Here is a 20,886-nt window from a genome sequence, read left to right as displayed (position 1 = left end):
CCACAAAATATGTGTCCATCTAAATAACTAGGTTCTTACTTCTTCTATAACCTATATATATACATATAACTTCTTGAAAATTGTTTTTTTTTTAAAAAACTTATAAAATTTTAAGCTTAAGATGTTTTTAAATCTTATAAGCTTTTTAAAAAGATGTTAATTTAACTTATTTTTTTAAAACATCTTATAAGTCATTTAATCTTGATATTCAATAAAAAAATATACTTATTGTATATTTACAACTATTCAAAATAAATATTTATCAATTTATTGTATAAATTATTTTTTTTTTAAAAAAAAGAAGTGTTTCTGCCTCATATCTTCTATTTTTAAACTAATTGAAATTAAATTAATTTAAATTAAAAATTATAAACAACTCTCCCATCAACTTCTGGTAAAATTATGAATTCTAAATTACTTTCTCAATCACTCAAATTTTTAAATATATTTACTTGTGACACTTATTTTCACACACTTAATTTATAATTATTATTTTAAAATTTATTTTCACAATAAAAATAAAAGTTATTACAAACACTCGTAGCCACCTAAACCACCTCTATACCCACTTCAATATGTTGTATATATATATATATATATATGACGACTCCTTCCTACAAATGAAAAAAGATGATGGCAATGAGGGAAGCAGTAACATTTGCAGTTCAACAAAACCAAACCCAAAAAGATGAGAGCACACACCATTTGAAGTACCCAAACCTTCTCCCCATCTCTCTCTCTCTCTCTCTCTCTCTCTAATATCTTCTCTAACATTATGTCTACTTCAACCTTCTCCCCATCTCTCTCTCTCTCTCTCTCTCTCTCTAATACCTTCTCTCACATTATGTCTACTTCATTCCCACAACTGCCTCCGACCACCGTTTCCACCGCTCCCTCCGCCCTCCTCACACAACTGCCACCACCCTACGTCGACCCCTCATCGCCATATGCCTCCTCCGGGTCTTCCTCGTCCATTATCATAGTGGTTATTATCATTGGTTCCGTCGTAATCGTCTCCGCCTCCATTTACCTCATCCTCCGCTTCCTCTCCAAACGCTTCCGCCGAAACTTCACTGCTGCCGACGACGTCGTCATGCTGCAGGATGCTTCTTTTAACCGGAACTGGAACCAGCAGCATTGCCATGTGGCTTTCAATGGTTTGCTCGACTCCCTCCCGTTCTTCACCTTCCAGTCCGTCACCGGGAACCTCGCCGGAGGGGACTGCGCGGTGTGCTTGTCGAAGTTCGAGCCGCATGATGAACTCCGTTTGCTGCCGCTCTGCTGCCACGCATTTCATACCGCGTGTATCGATACGTGGATTGTCTCCAATCAGACGTGTCCTCTCTGCAGGTCCCCAGTTCTCCCCTCTGGCTCGGACGTACTCGATAAGATCCTCTCCGGCGGTAACCGCTGCTCTAGTAATGATAGCTTCAGAAACGAAAACGGAAACGGCGAGAGCTATCGGATTGAAATCGGAAGCATCAGTCGTCGCGGCGGCGGATCTGAGGAGGCGGCCGCGGAAGCTGGGCAGCGCTCGTACTCAGTAGGCTCCTTCGAGTACATTGTGGATGATAACGAATACGAGGTTTCCATAGCTGGTTGCCAAACTCAAGGAAGAGGATTTCCAGATTCCACTCAGAATGACAAGGACTCATCGGTCCGAACTCCGGTACCGGAGCCTGGTGAGGATATTTTGGCTGCGGAGGTTTCCGGCGGGAGAAACTGGCTAAGGGAGTACGTGGACAGGCTGGCGCCAGTTTCTTTTTCGTCCCGTGCGATGTCGTTTAGAAGCTCCGGGAGATTCTTCTCCGGCAACAGCAGCCGCCGCGGCGACGCTGCCGTCGTCCCACGGGATTTAGAGGCGAACCGGGTCGGAGAGGAAATCAGTGAACTATTTCGCTGGCTTTCCGGAACTTAATTTAATTTTATTTTTCTTGATGAATTCATTACATATATATCATGATATTTAAGGAGGTTATTTGAATATAGTCCTATTTTAAAGTCAAAGTTCTTTTATGATACCTTACACACAAATCTATTATATATGATTTCATTTTTATTTGGGCTAACGGGAAAATCGCGAGGGTCAGGAAAGGACTTTCCTTCCCTTGCTTAAACGCTTCTGTCTGCCAACTAGACAGTCAGTCACTACAACTATAATTGTATTCTGTCGTTCGTGACTTCGTCACTCTCTCGCTTTAGCTATCCCTTAAACTCAGCAACTCACAGGTCAGACGATTGATCATGCTTGTCCAGACAGTTTGACTAGATCTTCCTCAGTTGAGGGACAGACTGACAATCTGAGTGAGGAACAAAGTAGCTTGGTTGAGGTTAGCTTCAATCTATTCATTCGTTTTGATAGGTCAACCATTCTCTTTTCTTATTCTATCTTGAGCCGCCCTAAGGCGTCGCTTTAGGCTGTTGTTAAGAGATTGGGGATCGCCCAAAGGTCTAGCGATCAAAGAAGAAAGCCATTCGACCATGAAGGAAGAGACTCAACCTAGCTGCAGATGTGTGCTGCAGAAATTCGATAGCTCCATCAGCTCGACAAGCGTTATTACATATGTAATAAGAATATACGGAGAGGAGCTTTCTCGAACCGAATAGGCATTACATATGTAATAAGAATATACGGAGAGGAGCTTTCTCGAACCGAATAGGCTAAAGGGGAAAGGGGAATATCTTTTTATTTCCGGCTGAAAGAGAGACTAGAAAGCAGGATCTTGGCGGATCTATGGTAATATCGGTTGTTGATTCTTGTCCTTCATTCCATCCACCTTCTTCTTATCCGTAACGGCAAAACTTTCCGTCGAAGGGCACAATCATGTCTGGCCTCTCAACATCCCTGTTCGATGCAATGAAAGGCCCCTTTGGTCTTAATTGACAACAGATCAGGTCTAAATGTTTGCCCCTTGCGAACGTAATAGCTGAATTGACTAGTCTAGTCATCTCTTCTCCCTCTTCGCCAAGAAGGAGAACTAAGAACATAGATACAATTATAGTTTAATTTAATTATTTTTTAAAAATATGACATATAAGTCATATGATGCACTTAGATAAAGTGACGAGTTCTATTTGTTCTGTAGAATTTGAACTATCAAGAATTGCACCCACCATTATTCTCTTATACAACTATAGAAATGGATGAATTTTATTTTATAATACATTTATATGAAGTGATGGAACTATATATTTTAATGAGATTCAAATTCATAACATTTTGAATGGCAACGGTCGAATTTGGGATGCGTCTGTCAAAATTTGGAATCTATTCCGTTAACAAAAGTTTGGATTTGGATCTACCTCGAACTCATGACCCTTCAAGTTGGATCCGGTTAATATTTTTAAAATATTAAAAATATATATTTAAAAAGGTAATGCTACCATAGCTTTAAAAGGATTAATAATTTTTGAATTGATTTATATGTGTATGTTTTAGACATTAAAATATTAAAGTTTTTAGAATATGTTTTACTTATATAAAAATCACAACATTTATAAACTATTTATATCGTTATTTTAATTGATAAAAATATTAAGTTTATGTAATATATATAAGTAGAAATAAATTATAGATATTGTATATACGTACAAATATATTCTACATATATATATATAATATATATACAAAAAACGTAAAAGATAATCTAGATAGGTTCGAGACGAGTTTGAGTCCAAACCACTAAAATCTAGACCACCCTATGAGTTTCAAAACCTAACTTTCTACTCGCCTCTTTTTATCCTAACTTTCGGAAGTTTCGTACATATATATGAATTTCGATTTAATTATTTTTTTATTACAAAAAAATAATAAAAATATATCTAAAATAATTCATACAATGTAAATATAGCAGTTCGCGACTTCACTTCACCTTTTTAAAAATATTAATACAAATTTGCGGGTGCATCCGCGACTCAAATATCAATTGACAAGTGAAGGCTGTCAGGTAACTTACATAAAGTGAAATAAAAATTTAACTATATTATAATATTTACATTCATTGTAATATCTGTACCAATTGATTGTAAATAATATGTTATTATTATTTTTAATACTATATATACTATTATTTAAATATTATATATATATATATTATAAAATTAAATATGTTTCTAACTATAATTAATATTTATAACAATTGATTGTAAATAATATTATGATTGAAATATTTAAAAAAATGAATAAATATATTTTATCATATTTTTTAAAAAAATATGTTAAGAAAAATTATATTTCATTATTCATTTTTATCTAAAAGAATAAATAGTTAATAACTTAATTTTATCATCAAATTAATAAAATCTTTTCATGAAATTTTTTTGTATGTTTATTGTGCTCATTTATTAGTTAACTTTGAGTCTATAAAAAAAATAAAATTTAAACTATTTAATTCACTAACTATATTTAATTTATTATAAATAAAATATCTTTTTTCCAATTAAGAAAATATTACTAAACTTAAAATACAAAATTACTAAAAAAAAAAAGAAATTCTTTGAACTAAATACATATATATATATATATAATATAAGGACAATATTATCTAAAAATTTAATTATGGGGGTAAGTATTATATTTATTATTTTGTGGGGATAATTGTTATATGATGAATAGTTCACATAGACAAAATGTATTTTACCTTTTATTTAATTGATCTAAATTTTTCAGAATTTCATATTCCTCTTTCTTAGCATTCTGTGTATAATAGTGAAGAGTGTCGGCCTAATAGCCTTCACTTGTTAATTGATGTCCCGTTATCGTAATTTTGTATTAATATTATTTTTTTTTGTGAAGTCGTGGATATATATATATATATATATTATGTTAGATATGTTTTTTTTATTTTTTAATAATAAAAAATATTTAAAACCTATAAGTTCCCAGTTATAGTAAGAATGATGGAATTATCATTTCGCCCAATTACTGATCTATATTATATATAAAGATAATTACATCGCTATCCTATAAAATTTGATATAATTATATACAAATTTTTTATTATTTAAAAATTATTTCTAATACACATAAAATTTATTTTTATCTAATAAATTGGTACATTAATTTATACTTATCGAATTTAGTGTTATTGAAAAAAATAAAAACAGATCCATCTATTTTTCTTAAATTCCACACAAATAATTTTTTCTAATATTTTAACGAAATATTTAATTCTTATTTTTAGCTACAAATATATAAATTTTTATATTATGCATAAATATTTTATTTAATGAAACTAATTTAATATATAAATTAGTAATGTTATATATATATATGTAATAAAAATATTTTATAAAAAATAGTTAAAGAAATACATACTATATTATTATTTAGTTTCAATAGCAACTACATCAAAAAATAACTCCAAATATATATATATATATAATTATCCTGCATAAAAATAAATTATTTTGGTATAAATAATAAAAAAATAAATTAAATATGCTTGAATTAAAAAGAATAGATATTTTTTATGATTACTATGTATATATATATTTTAATTTTTATCGATATTCCTATAGAATTTTCAGTAAAAATTTGATATTTATATTATTTCAAAAAATAGGTATGATTTACGGGTAAAATGTATCGGGTATTTGGGTCAAGTATTGGAAGTCTCTAGAACATCTAGAACCCAATAGAATTCAGCTTAACTAAAGTCGCACAACGTTTGCTCTGGTACAAGCGTTTAGGACTGAAGCAGCGTAAAGTACAACACCTTGGCTTCTCTCCTCCTTATCCATGGCGTCGTCTTTCATTACCCTAGCAAAGCCCTTTACTTCTCACAAGCAAAACATCCCACTTCTCTCGAATACAACACCAAATGGTTAATTTCTTCATCTGAAATTGCTCCCCACCTCCCACATTTCTTGTTATTGTAATTTAGGCCCTCTTTTTCGTGTTTCTTGACATTATTCTTGTTTTGGGTATATATATATGTACGTATGTGTGTGTTTTTTTTTTTTTGGTGGGTATGAGGCAAAACTTGAAATGGTGAAAGGAATTTATTTGTTTGTGTTTTTGTGGGGTGTGCGAGTAGGTTGTGCCACAAGCTGATAGAGTTTTAATTCGCCTCGAAGAGCTGCCGGAGGTACTGTTTTTGTTCTTCTTCTGGTTTTGATTTGTGCTACTAGATGTGTTTAGGAAGGTTAGAAAGGATTTTTTTTTTTGGATATAGAGAAAACTTTCCATAAATTCCCACTGTAATGCCATGAAACGAAGCATGCTACTTGTTTGATGTCGAATTAAACGCATGTTTTATGGTGTAAATGCTTGTATGATTCTGAAAATACATCCGTGATGCTGTTTTCAATTGGTTACTTTTGAGCAAACTTGCTGGCTTTGAGTTCATGTGAACTCTGCAATTGTACATGGAGGGTCGAATTATTGATAAAGTCTTTGTGGATTTCTTGGTCATTCTTGGGAATCATGTTTGTTGCTAATGATTATCTCCTATATCGAATGCACCTTACTTAGCTTGTAAATTAGTTTAGAATTTGAACAATTTCATATGAAATCCATCTTGCATAAATTTATATGTTCAAATTAGACATGCCTCGCTGTTATCTTATTTTTCTGAAGAGTTCCATTTTAGATAATATGGCATTGTTTTAGTACAGAAATCAGCTGGGGGAGTTTTACTGCCCAAGTCAGCAGTGAAGTTTGAGCGGTACCTTGTTGGAGAGGTAAGTGAGGAACCAGTCCTCGTCAAGTGTTCATTCACATGGCATATCTTCTTTTATAAATGTTCATACAAGAAAATACATCCTTGTATTTTCCTGTCTTAATCAATAATTCTGTTTCAGGTTGTTTCTCTTGGTGCAGAGGTTGGGGAATTGGAGAGGGGAAAGAAGGTAAATTTGCTAGAAGTTTGGTTCTTTCGCCGTGTGAAAAGACGCTCACTTTCTTCAGTACACGAGCATGCAGTTGAATTCAGTGCCTTACAAGTTATATTGTACCCATTTCCCCATGTGTTGCATCCCAATGATGAAATTTCTTTTGTGCAGGTGCTTTTCTCTGATATAAATGCATATGAGGTATGTAGCTTATTCTTGGTTGAGGGCTAATTTTATTTGAATATTTGAGTGAATCCTGTCAATGGGCTTGATTATGGGAACATGGTCTTTTTGTTAAGCCTGGATGCAATTGATGAATCTCCATGTTCCATGAGTCATAGGGAGACATCCACAGCTAAACCTTACATCTTTCCAGTTTATGGGTAGTTCACTAGCTGTATTCTGTTACATTTTTAGTATTTCGCAGGCAGGCATAACTGCTACTAGACAAATATGATTCGATCTTTAGAGTGTCTCTCTAGACATCTTTAAAATATAAGAGAAACTAGGTGCTGAAAGATTCCAGAGTGATGCCCTTTTAGATTTTTACATGCACCAAAGAATTGGGAAGCGACTTAATGTATAGACCAAATTGTGCATCCTTACGAATTGGGAAGAATAATCTAAAAATTGTCAAAATGATAATAAGAAAGAGATTACCAAAATACCGTATTTTCCAAACCTTTAAAATTCTAGGCAGAACCTTGTTCAAAAATTTGGTTTTGCCATTCTTTTAAATATTAAAAAAAAAAATGTTAGAGAACTGTGTCTGATAAACGTGGTGCTCTTAGTTTACTAAAAAGAAAGGTTTTTTTGAAGAAGCCACAGTGTCTATAAAAATAAAATAAATTCTGAATTGAAATGGCAAGCTGCATGCATGCAAAGAAGGGCTTTGCTTGTATTCATTCACAGGTGTACTGTTGCACCAGTCAGTGAACAAATGATATGCAGGAGAGGAGAAGCACGGCTTATTTATAACTCATGGTTTTTGTTTTCTAATTAATTTCATGAGATTTTTTTTTAAGAAAAAAAAACCAAGGGACTTGTTATTTTCTATAATGATTCCAAGCTGTTATTTTGTTATGGGAAATAACTAGTTGATTCTTTTTTAATTTATATTTTAATTAATTCTAGTTAATGTTTAATAATTAATTATTATCTTAAATTATATAATATTTTTAGTAAAAAATAATATTGAATTTTTATTAATGTTTAATAATTATTAAATATTAATAATTTAAAATATATTAATTTTGCTAACAATTCATAAATTTGAAAATTTATGTAAAAAAGATATGATCATCTATTGCAAAATTAGTGGTAATTGTAAATATTATAAATGATCGCCTGTCCGTTAAGTGCTCTGTTGGTGTTGGTGCGGAAGTCGTCTTCTTTTCTCACCTGCTGGGTCTGTTGGCTTGTTTTGTTCTTGATCATTATTGTCTGCGTTAATGTGAAATTGATTTGATAATGTTGTGGAACTCGACTCCAATTGATCACGATATGCAACTAAATGATGGAAATTAGATTGGTGAAATATTATATCTTGATGAATATCTTTGAGTAATCCTTTAAAATTTAATTACAAATTCATAATTAAATAAAATAAAAAATTACTCAGAGATACGCATCATGATATAATATCTTACCAATTCAATGTCAATCATACCTAGTAGATGAGGAAAAAAGAAGACCTCATCATCAAAGCCAACGAGCATTTGTAGGTGGGCGGTCATTATTAATATTTAAAGTTATCACTAATATTATATAGTTTCTTACGTTTTTATTATGCAAAATTTTGAATTTATGAATCATTAAAATTTAAATAAATATTTAATAATCTTTTATGATTAAATAAAATTTTAATATCATTCATTTATTAAAAGTATTTAATATATTATTAAATTATAATTTAAAGTAATGATTAATTATGAAACATTAATAAAGTATCAACTAGAATTAATTAAAAATAACAATGAAGTCGTTATGGGAAATAATGACTCCTTTGCTTAAAAAAGAATGACGACTCATGGAAATTAATTAAAAAAGAACAAAAAGACTATGAGTCGTCTTTTGAGATGACAATTCATGGTAGTTTTGCAAGTCGCCCATATTCTTGGGTTAGACTTGCAATTTCTTTAAATAATAAAATTATAAATAAGTCGGGGAGGCTCCCCCTCCCACCATTATATAACTTGCAGGACCATATGCCTCCGCAAGTTAATTAAATTTAAATGAATTGAATTTTTTTCTTGGCACATTTTTATCTAGAGGGGCCTAGGCGTTGAGGAGGCGGCGAGGAGAGGGCAAGAGATATGGGGTTGCGGGAGGGAGGGGTAGTGTGCCGAAAGGTTTTCTTCATTGTTCATAAAATCAAATCGAATGTTGGAGTGCCCTATTCTTCCTCTTTCCGCATCAATTTAGCGCCGCTAATGAACAATGCTGGAGTGCCCCATTCTTTTTTCTTTTTTTTTTTGTGCTAGCTGCTAGTAGGTGAAGTATGAGGAAGTGGCGGTGGGATGGGGGGAAGAGGGCTAGGGAAGAAGGAAAAAGGGAAAAATAGTTTTACTTTGAACTAATTACTATATTTTGTTTAGTTATAATTTATCAATGCAAAATTGTTTAAATTATATTTTATTATTTTTTTAAAGTTTAGTTATAAATAAAAAATAGAAGATAATCAATAATAAATAAATATTAGTTTAAATGATAATTTTTAAAATTTAAAATATAATTTGTACAAGTTGAGGTTGTTTTATATTGAAATTTATAACCTAGTAACTAATCTATTAACAAACAAAAAATATTTAATATTTCAGTTGTAAAGGGTGTAATTTTATATAGAAGTTATATAAAAAAATAGTTAGTAAAACAGGGTAGTTATATTCATTTAAAATTTATTAATTAATAATTCACAAGAAAATTTAATTTGAAAGTTTTTAGAGATTAAAAAGTACAATGTTATGAAATTTTGTTTTCAATTATAAATTCGTATAATAATGGAAAATTATATGGAGTCATATTTCTTTCCACAAATATTACTTTTGACACCCCTGTGCCTTTTGGTACTTACAACCCCCCCCCCCCCCAAAAAAAAAAAGGTTATTTCTTTCTATGAAAAATCATATTTATGTCAGATCTGGTCAACTGGGGCATTTTTGGGTTTTCATTGGCATTTTTTTGTTGACGTCATCAATTTCTGGCCAGAAATTAGGAGATGGGGTGTCGCTGTATTGATGTTGACGTTTCTGGCGGGTGTATATAATTTTTGAAAAGACGGGGGTGGTTTGTGTAAATAGACTATACGTCACGGTGTTACAGGACCAAAATGAATGCAAGTGATATGCACCAATATTTCACTCACAGGTGCAACTTTGCACCCATATGAGTGTAAACAAGTCAAACTGCTGTTTGCTGTATGCATATCTATATATATATATTATTATGTAATTAACTTAGCCGGGATGCTACATTTAGAGAATAAACTAATTGCCTTTGAGTTAGAAAGATTAATAAGGGGAGAGGAGTAAAGTAAGCAATCGGCTACGGGTCATTAGATGTGGAAGTTCCAGGGTGATAAGAAGCTGACGGTTGCAGAAGATGGACTTCTTTGTTGACCCAGGTCTCCTGTGCCTGTAAGGGTAAAAAAGCGAAAACGAAGGGTAAAGACAAGATAGACTTTGACCGGTCTTTGTTTTCATAAAGAGCTGCAGCTATATTCAAACTTTTTTCTTTAATAAATTGTGAGAGCTGCAGTATGGTGTTTTGCACATTTGAAGGAAGTGAATCTGTTGCGCTAAGCAGTTTCTGCCAGTTTTCTCAAATATTACGTCCATGACTGTTGGCCGAGTATCTTGCATAAGTAGTAAAAAAAGCATGTCGTACCTTTTTAAGCTTTCTATGTCTCTACATAATGTGTCCATCTTACCAAGTGATGTAAATGGTTTATCAGGTTGACTTGGGGACAGATGCAAGGCATTGTTTCTGCAAAGCAAGTGATTTGCTGGCTGTGGTCGAGTAGAGGCCTATGATATTATGGATTGCTATACGTCCACACGCATAGATCGCACGGGGTGTTGTAGTTGAGTAAAAATACCATTATTGCTATGTAAACCTCTTGAACAGAAACATGGCTGGCATTTTGTTAAGAGTAATAATAGGGAGGATAGGTTTCTTGTTTATGGAAGATGAGAGAGATGTGAATGTGATGTTTGTGTTAAATGAACTTCCCATTCATGAAAATTACAAACTTCCACCTGCACTTTTTGTAGTTTCTTGTTCGGTCTTGAATTAAGTCTCATCCTGGATCAAAGTACACTCCCAGTGGATGCAAATGACCTGTCTTCTGTTTGGGTTTAGATCTTTTTTCTGGTACTGATTAGTTGAATAATCAATTTTGATTAACATTTGAGATTACGGATTAGTCTTTACCATCATAAGTGCAAAAGTTTATACAAATATCCCTATAACTATTGGGTGTTTAGCTTCACACTGAACAAGTTAAGCTATGGGCCTCTGAATTGGTTGAAGTAAACCAAATTTTAACATACTCATTTATAGTGTTTTCATTATTTAACCAAACAGGAAGAGCAGATGCATCAAAATTGAGAGTAAAATTAACTTTTCTTTCGTTTCATCTAAAATTGAACCCAAATCCATACAGAAGCTTTTTCCAGCTTCCCCTGCAGCAACGAAGACAGCCTAAGATTCTTCTTCTTCTTTCTGTTTATTTTTTTTTTTTTTTTTGATAAAGGAAAACAAGAATTGGCAGCAGAATCTGATTACTGCTGCAGTACAGACGGACGAGAAGCCGAAGTTAGAACTCAAAGAGCCGTAGCTCAACCATACCTTCTTTTCGTCTCGGAGAATACCATGCTACTACCTTCCCAGAAATCAGGATCCTCAGAGAGTAATTCAAGCTGTATATCAGATCTTCAAGATGCGGCCCGTGTCTGCCTGGGGACAAATCGAGGGAGAACTTGGAATCCACACGAAAAACGATAGGACCAGCAACCTGCATCAATCTAGAAACCATGAATACTTTGCCTTTACTATGTTACCTACTGAAGCAATTATCAAGAAAATGCTACACCTCGTTTTTGCCTGACTGAAAGCCTCGAGGTATGTAAACATACTGCTGCTTTTCTGTTTCCCTTTCCTATTTGTTCTTTTGAACAATTTAAGCAATCACAAAAAAGAATTTCAATCTTTTTTAGACTGCCACTTAGTTTCAAGGTCAAAAGAATCATGTTCATAAATTTTCTTGATCTAGTTAGTATGAGTTATGTGTTTGTTCACACATTCAAACCAACACGGAACCAAAAGGAGAATACTTCAAAGGAGATGACAAACTTCCACTAAAGCAGGAATCAATTTTCACCATAGTCTCCCTAGAGAGAATAGTCTGAACTCCAGTTTTGACTGTCCATATGAGATACAGCAAAAACATAGTGAAGGCAAAGAATGTAGTGAATATAAAGCTCACCTGCTGCTGATATATAAGATTGATTTTGGGAGAAGACAGTTCATTTGATGGTCGATTACTCTGTGCACTCCTAAAAAGGTTGGACGCCTTTTGGGCTAAAGCTGAAGCAGACAGAATATCCAAGCGAGCATCTACCCTGGTGAGGTCTCCAAATAAATTTCTGAATTTCCCATGTTGGAAAGTATAGCATACCGAACCAAATAAATCAGCACGAAAACGAACTCTATTATGAGCCCCTAAAGAACTCCTCTCCACATCTTGTGTTGGCTTGACAAATAGCGAGCCACTCCCAGCACTTGCCCATGCCATGCAAGTACCCCCTAAATGGAAAAGAGAATTAGCATAAATAATTCAAATCTCATTACAAGACGGAGACTGGGTAAGAAATGCTGCCTGTAAAGTATATGCACTGACAACAAACAACATAGATCAGGAGTTTACCATCATTACCACCAGAAGAAGCATTATGTTTGCTAAAAATTGAACTGTAAGGCATTCATTATCAACGTTTATCAGAAGGAGCATCAGAGAAAATGTTTTGTTCAGATACAGAACCCACCTTAGAATAATAGAACATTTTACGATGTAACTCTAGAGCTTATTATTCTTGACGTAAAGAAAACTTGTATAAACATCCGTGCATGTACTTAACAGTGATGTACATCTGAATTAGCAGTCCTTATAATAAAACAGAGCAAGCAAATATTGTCCAGCAGTATTACTACTAAAAGTATGATGCTTTAATAGAAGCATTTAACTATAGCATATGCACCCAATAATGGGAGTATATGTACATATGCGAAAGTGGTAACATACATTTGAAGGGTAAAGAAAATGGAAGAACAACAATGAAAAAACTTAAGAGGACAAAAAAGTATAGAAGTAGCAATAGCACATTGTTGAAACTAGAAATACCTATAATTCCAGATATTGTTGCGTGAGGCTCCCTGAGACGGATATCATATGAGGGACGCCAAAATTGGCCCTTTTCTGTCTCTATTATAACATCCTCTTTTGTTTCCTTTTGCCTCCATAAGTCCTTAGACTTCTGATAAGAAAAGGCAGCTTTTGCACATAGACCAGGCAATAAGGCAATTGGGTTTTGAGCATTAACAGAATCGACAGACTGTGGAAGGCCACTATTTTTATGTATGCCAAAACGGTATCGCAACCCTGAGTCAGAGATGAGGGACGAACAGTCCACGGATATAGATTCTGGAACTTCCCAGTATTTTCCTTTATGGTCTATGAACAGCTGCGGCCATGCGGCTTCTAGAGTGATATCATGATCTGGAAACTGCAGTTGGAGAGAAAGTATATCCAGCTTTTCACAAAGATTCAGTTTAAATAGATCAAAATACCAGGCTCAAGCACATGAGTAATCAAATCAGTTTTCATGGGAAGTATAGCAGCTTGAAGAATTGATATATTTAAGCAGGCCCTATCTTTATTGTGTCTCAAGTTTGTCAACTTGAGAGTTGAGACAACTTAGAACAGCTTTACGGACAGGAAGTCTTCGATTTTACTGGAACAGGTTTCTCAATGCTAACAGTCTAAGGTCATGTTTGGTTTTGTTTACTTTTTCAATTTTCAGTGAGAAATGTATATTGTTAATTTTGTCTAGATTTTCATGGAAAAAGGAGAAAATGTTTGGATTAGTTGATGAGATTGTATTTCATTTTGTTAGTGATGTCAAATCAATGTACTTTTTTATTTAATGAAAATGATAGTTACATTTTTATTTGTCAATGGTGTCACTAGTGGTGTTAAATCAAAAACATTTTTTATGCAAATGAAATTAATAGTTATATTTTTTATTAATTTAGAATTGTTAGTGATGTCATGTCAAAATATTATAAAAAAATGTATGTAGTTTATAGAAATAATAATTGAAAGAATTTTATATGTATGTAAAACAAGAGATACGATTCCCATTGATTAGCTATGCAATGCACTCATCACAGATAGAAATATATGGAACCCCTCTCTCCCTCTCCCCCCCACCTTTATCAAATGCGGTTGCTCTGATCATAAATAATCACATGCTACACAGAATCCAAGCTCTGGGTACAATTTCATTCTATTTCTGTTTATATATCTTATAAGTTATAATTCAAATTGCTCAAGTCAGAAGATTATGTTTGAATTATTCAAGAGCCCCTAAAAGTCCATCACCCTTCATAATGAGAAAGACAAAGGATCCACAAAAATCCTGCTTCTGAACTGTGAGCATTTTTGCAGAATTTGTTGCAAAAGTCTCAGCCCAACAGCTTGTAGTATATTCTTTAAGCTCCTGCTACTAGCTAAGCTATTACCTATCTCTTTAAAGATCTCTAGATTGATGGAGAACTTAACCATTCTGTCCTCTAATATGCAGCAAAATAAGCACGCCTCGTCTCAATTTGTGTACTTCCAGAGTTTATTTAAGACCACCAACTCTAAGGCACTGGCCGGTCATAATAGCTATAGTTGCATCTAAAGTTACTTTGGGAGTTAAACTATAGCAGAAATCATTCAAGTGCAGAGTTCCTATTAACCTACAGGCTGCAGCTGTAGTACTCAAATGATCAAGACAAAGAAACATTAAAACAAACTCAAATCATGCTAACAAAACAATAGTAAAATAGTACGGATCACTGAGCAGTGAAATTGAAGGAAAACCACGGCAAACATGTCTAGGCAGCTAACACATCAAATCAGAATCTTGCCTCGTGAAGGAACACGGCTTTGGTCTGTCTCCTCTTCCTCTCACCATGCTTCTCAGAGCTCAAAAGTAAGGATGATGATGATGTTAATGGTATCATCGAGCATAGGCCAATAGCATAGAGTGATTTGTCCAGGAAATGCTTAGCAGCATCTTTAAGCAAAGGCAGCTCCCACTCTTCTGCAGCACAAACTTCAGCTTTAATAGATGATATCAATTTCTTTGGACGAAATTGCCCAATTAATCCCACCCACCTACATAAAATGGTCGTAACTGATATATAAGCAAAGTTGAGTCTTCATTTATGGGACATGCATGCTTACATAACTACATACATACATGCACACAACACAACACACTCTTTTGTGTGTGCATGAAACCATCTTGTCTTGTCCATGTACACTTGTACACCCCCACAGGCCACAGTTACCTATTCAGGTTTCAATTTCATTACAGTTACAACTGATTTACATAAAACATAAGCACATTTGCCATTAAAATATGCCTTTGAACGAGAGAAACTAAAATTCATGCTAATCTTGAGTCATATCAAACCACTGAGGTCACACATTGCATATACATTAATGAGGTCATTCAAACAATTGTCGATGCAAACGCAATGAAATTTCCACTGACCACTCTTACTTGATTATCATAGAGCATAAATTCCAACCCTGCTTTCCACTGCCTCCAAAATTTTTTAACAGTATTCCAACAACACGAACACATATCCACACCAAATCAACCTACACAAAGTTTCGGAACCATACCAGCCCCCGATATCCACGTTGCCGAGGAGGGACTGCAGCGCAAAAGAGCCCAGCTCCTTGTGATTAGAGGTTGGAGAAATAGATGGAATGATGCCCAACGGGAACCCATTTCCCAATACAGATAATTGCTGAACCCTAATTGCTCTACTTGCTCTTGCACCACCTAGGGGTACGGGATCCCCCGGAACAGCCTTAGAAACACCATCAAGGGCATGTGGAGTTGATACATTCAGGTCCCAGAATGCTGCATCCATTGCCGTCCTCAAATCCGCCATTTTTCCGACGAATCTTTGTCGCCGGCGACTCCCCTGCTTCTGGGTCCCGCTTCTCCTTGATATGAAGGAAAGAGGGTTTGGTGTGATTCCTTATCTGAGAGTAGGATGAGACATTCTTTGGAAGAGAGTGACGAGGCAGAAGGGGAGAAACAGGAGGGGGTTCCTTCGCTTAATTATTATTTTATTATAAAAAAAAAAACAAAAGAAAAATTATAAGAAAAAATATTTTTTTTAAATGTATTAACACACTTGTGTGTCCACGATTCGACCGCGAGATTTATTTTTTAAAAAATAAAGGCCGAATCGTGGAGTGGAGTGAATGTTATTCACTATTACCAGTCGTGGATATCACCCACGACTTTAAGTCGTAGAGCATTCACGACTCCAATTTTTTTAAACATAATTTTAAATATATAAATAATTAATAAAAAGCATACAATTCCAAAATTTAAATGATAAATTATAATAATCGTAATGTTAAACTTATACTAATTAAAAAATACAATTTATGTGTATAATTTTTTTATTATACAAATGCAAAATACAATTATTGTGAATAACTTTGCATTGACACATTTGATCATCTTAAAGAATCTTTTCTTTGTTAGACTTGTTGCCTTTCGCGCATTTACGGCCAATTCATCCTATTCTCAATATGTTATGTTTGGTTTGACCATAAAGTGTAGAGTTGCGAATAGTAGTATCGTGGACCAATTTAAATTTCGGGACATCCCAATAATCTTCCAAAGGTTCAAAAGACTTAAAATATGTATTTCTGTAAATCATCAAATCATAATAATCCTTAATCATTGCTGCAATATTAATATTGTATGCAACGCATATTTTTTCAGCCCGAGAGCAAGGGATACCAAATTGAGTCCACTCGTCACATGAACATTCTCGGTTGTCAATTTTGACAATATGGGTTTGAGTCCATGTCCATACTGGCGTTTGTAACGATCTAGGCGGACTGCTCTACAGATTTTTCTTGCCAACTTGTGAACATCTTGCATGCAAAAATTGTCAATAGTTGTCTGTTGCTCAACATTACACGATTGTCGCCTCCTTGGCACAAAAATACAGACAATATTTTGAAGCATTATTCAATTATTGCAGTCACCAATAGGCGACAAACCTATTTCAAAACTCTATTGATGCATTTTGATATGTTGGTCGTCAAAATACCACATCGCCGTTCACCAACAGTGGAAATGCATCATCCCGAATAGGTTTTCACCAGTTCGGGATGAGGCAAAATATTTCAGATGCGGTAGATAGCCTGCATAAAATCTCCCGTTGCAATCATACAAGCATATATTGAACCTGAAACACGTACAATACATCACTAGATGGCAAAGACGATATAACACGATTGTACAAAGGTCACCCATTCCCAATAGAAGAGATACAAAACTAGGGGATTGGGAATGGTACAACAACATAACACGTCATTTCGTGTCGTCATTTGCTGATAGGAGTGTGGAAAATGGATACCAATCTGGAGATGCAACTATGTTGCAAATTGTGGTATATTATATAATATCACATACTTTATTTTAAAAAGTTTTTTTACATTAAAAATTCATTATTTTTTTTTTATATTTTTCAGACACAAAAGGTAAATGCCTTTGAGGCAATTTGTCAATCTAGACTACTAGATATTAAAGGGTACCGCCAATTGGTGGATCAATTTGCACATAGATTACAAATTATTAAGTAAGCGCTAACACATTAGCCACAACAAATTGCAATGTCATTCGAATACTCCCACCACGTCCTATAGGCAAAGGAGAAGTTCTAGTCGAATGTCTATTGGTTCAGTTGAATAATGATTTTAGGGTGGATATAGCTGGTCTTTTTACAGTATATACGCTCAAGATTACTATATGCCTCAATCGCCTCAAGATTAGTACGTGCCTCAACTGCCATAAGATGGTTGGTTTCAATCGGCTCCATATATGCCAAGCAGTACAGAAGCTTATTCTTCACATGTCGATCTTGACCTTGCCTTGGCATTAATCAACCATATGCACTAGGATATAATATTTTTCAATTCCATTCCTATCATTTAGTGCATCGTGATAATGTGGAGTCCAATTCTACAGCATCATCAAGTCGGTTGCACATTAATTTCGATGGTGATGATAATAATGAACAAAATGAGCTAATACAGAACGTGAGCGAGGAATTAGAAGACATCAATTTGTCCATATTCTATTCTTCCTCGTCTATTGGTTCAGTTCTTTTCCTTAGCTAATCTACGACCACCCTCTCTCCATCTTTTGAGAACAACAAGAGGTAGCTTTCCAGGTATATTCTGATTCACTTGCTAAGAAGGCATTTTCTTGCTAACAAGCCATTCTTGCAGTAAGAGCGCATTTTGCCTTTTTATTAGTTTAGATGGTGATAAGCAGCATATTGATTCCATACCGTACCGAAGACTAATTTCCTGGTGAAATAGAGGACACCTGCCCTCATAACAAATAGGTCAAGAAAACCTACGAGTCTTTTTTCTGTGTTCTCGTCGGCTTCAACGCCACACACGCAATTGTGGAATGAACGGACATTTTAAATATTTTAGTTAATACAATTTTAACATTATGATGTATTGTAATTATTATTTAAATTTATAATTGTATGGTTTTTATTAATTAATTATTAGATATAATTATTTAAAGAAAAATCGAGCTGTGGATGGAGACCACGACTTGGAGTCGTGGACAACATCCACAATGATGTGTATGGCCCAAAAGACTCGGCCTAAAAGGGAGTTGATGGAGTCCAAGACCTCTTGAGAGTAGCCCACCAGTCCAAGGAGAAGGTAGCTCACCAGATTGACCGTGGACCTGACCCAAGAAGGAGGCCTGGTAAACACTTTCTAAATCGCAGGCTTACATTGAGCGTCCAACTAGGACAATCCAAGAGAAGAGAGGCGCCCCCAAGACCCAGGACTCCTAAACCTAGAGGGAGTCCTGCAGAATAGGAGTCCTCACATGCAATGAGTCCTCCCCCAGGCAAAAACATGTTGTTGTGAGGTGAGTTGTTGATAAGATCGAGTCAGGCCTTATCTACATGTATTTTGACCCCTTTTTCTGAGAATAAGGATGGTGTGCAGAGATGGAGATAATATAAATTAAATAATTTGTTGATTTAGGCCTTTTATTTTTTTAAAATCCAAAGGTTGAGATTAATTGATTAAAATTTGATGATTATTATTTAATTAAAGAAGATCCAATGATCATTAAAATAAAATATAATATACATTACGTAAGGTTATAACAATCATTTTATAAAAAACTTAACAGTGTTAGTTAGATTTAATAGATAGGGGAGATTAAGCTATGTTTAACAAAACAGAGAGGGGTATTTCGCCTATATTTTAAAACAAAAGGGAGTTTTTAGCGGATTTTTTTTAAACACATGGGGGTTTTATGCATTTTAGCCAAAAATTTAATGGCATTTATATTTAACGAAAAAAAAGTGATTGAGCTACAATTAAGCAAACAAGAAGACCGCAGGGAGGGGGGTTTAGCTGAGTTTTCAAAACATAAGGGGGTTTTATGTATTTAAGCTTAATTTATTTTGATCCGATTAAATCATAACAAGTGATAGATTATGATGTGCGACGATAACAAACTCGTGCTACATGGATGATGATTGCTGATACCCAATCATTATCCAACCGTATCTAATCAACTGAGTATGTGTATTCTTTAGTTGAAATAATGTATCAATTGGATAAAACCCTTTGGTGAAACGATGCATCCATCTTAGTGAAATAGTATGTCTTTTGGGCGAAATGATACGTCCATTTAGATAAAAAGTCATAACCTTTTAAAAACATCTTTTTCGATTGGACATGTCCATTCAATGACACAGTTTCAACTTCTATAAATAGATTCCCCCATTCTGTTTCATTAAATCAACTTGAAAATTATTCTTAGAGCATTTCAAAGTGTTAGCAATAAAATTTTTTTATCTTTTATTAAAAAAGCTCCAAAATATTGTTTGGTTCATAGTTCTCGAAGTTCGTAGCCCTACTACTTAGAAATTGTAAGTCATTGTATTTTAGGACACAAATTATTATTTCTATTAGCACCAAAACAGGACAATAAATATCTTAAAAGTAAAAAATCTAAATCTTGTATCGAATTCATAATACACAATTCGCACATAACTTTTATTTCCACAACAAAAAAATCATTATGCACACATATAATAAATATGCAACAAAATTTATAGTAAAAAAATCAGTGTAAATGCATCCTACAGTTGCATTACTCTTTTTACATACCCCACACTATGTGCGATATGGGTGACTCAAAATCGACCAGTTCAGAATATTGTTAAGTACAATTCTCTATTTCTCCATTGTTTATAATCTTGTCATCCAGATACAGTTGACTTGACTAATTTTTGCTCCATGGATTTTGCATTTTGTATTCCAGGTCTTGCTACGTCTTCTATTTTATTTGATATATATATATATCACGTGTATAAATATTATATTATTTATTTTGTTTTTTAAAAAAAATCTAGTAATATGCATATATTAAAGGAGAAATAACATTTTTTATCCTAAAAGTTAGGTCTCTTTCACTTTTGATCTCATTCGTTATGGGATTAGCACTTGTAGTTTTGTAGTTGATAAAATTAAACACTTTTGGTCATTTTCCACTAGTTTTTTACGTCGATAGCCACGTGCCCAACACATAGCGTTGACTCTTTTTGTTGGAGGGGAAAATTGCGTCTTTTTCAGCTTGGTAACATTATTGAGCGAAAATATAACTACCATTGAGGGAAAAAAAAAAAGATTGA

At 33.9% G+C, this 20,886-nt stretch overlaps 3 protein-coding genes across 5 annotated transcripts; 2 read left to right on the top strand and 1 right to left on the bottom strand.

The window, feature by feature from the left end:
- Nucleotides 793-2,026, top strand: LOC105173801 (E3 ubiquitin-protein ligase ATL4-like). The gene has a single exon (XM_011095680.2). It carries the CDS (start codon nt 845-847, stop codon nt 1,916-1,918), a length of 1,074 nt encoding a protein of 357 aa, XP_011093982.1. The 5' UTR covers nt 793-844; the 3' UTR covers nt 1,919-2,026.
- On the top strand, nt 5,583-11,168 carry LOC105173800 (10 kDa chaperonin 1, chloroplastic). The gene is made up of 6 exons (XM_011095679.2): nt 5,583-5,591; nt 6,039-6,089; nt 6,619-6,684; nt 6,805-6,852; nt 7,006-7,035; nt 10,787-11,168. The coding sequence occupies exons 1-6, from the start codon at nt 5,583-5,585 to the stop codon at nt 10,853-10,855; spliced, it is 273 nt and encodes a 90-aa protein (XP_011093981.1). The 3' UTR covers nt 10,856-11,168.
- On the bottom strand, nt 11,439-16,222 carry LOC105173447 (protein TRIGALACTOSYLDIACYLGLYCEROL 4, chloroplastic). 3 transcript variants are annotated; one of them, XM_011095181.2, is made up of 5 exons: nt 15,794-16,222; nt 15,028-15,277; nt 13,235-13,616; nt 12,320-12,639; nt 11,439-11,848 (listed from the first exon to the last, which is right to left on the bottom strand). In XM_011095181.2, exons 1-5 carry the CDS (start codon nt 16,066-16,068, stop codon nt 11,651-11,653), a joined length of 1,425 nt encoding a protein of 474 aa, XP_011093483.1. In that variant the 5' UTR covers nt 16,069-16,222; the 3' UTR covers nt 11,439-11,650. The 3 variants fall into 3 exon arrangements, with proteins under 3 accessions (XP_011093483.1, XP_011093485.1, XP_011093486.1); XM_011095183.2 differs by having other exon boundaries at nt 15,028-15,203; nt 15,794-16,049; XM_011095184.2 differs by having other exon boundaries at nt 15,669-15,798.

Source organism: Sesamum indicum, linkage group LG11, assembly GCF_000512975.1.
Source record: "Sesamum indicum cultivar Zhongzhi No. 13 linkage group LG11, S_indicum_v1.0, whole genome shotgun sequence".
Lineage (NCBI taxonomy): Eukaryota > Viridiplantae > Streptophyta > Magnoliopsida > Lamiales > Pedaliaceae > Sesamum > Sesamum indicum.
This window is presented reverse-complemented; position numbering and strand designations above follow the sequence as displayed.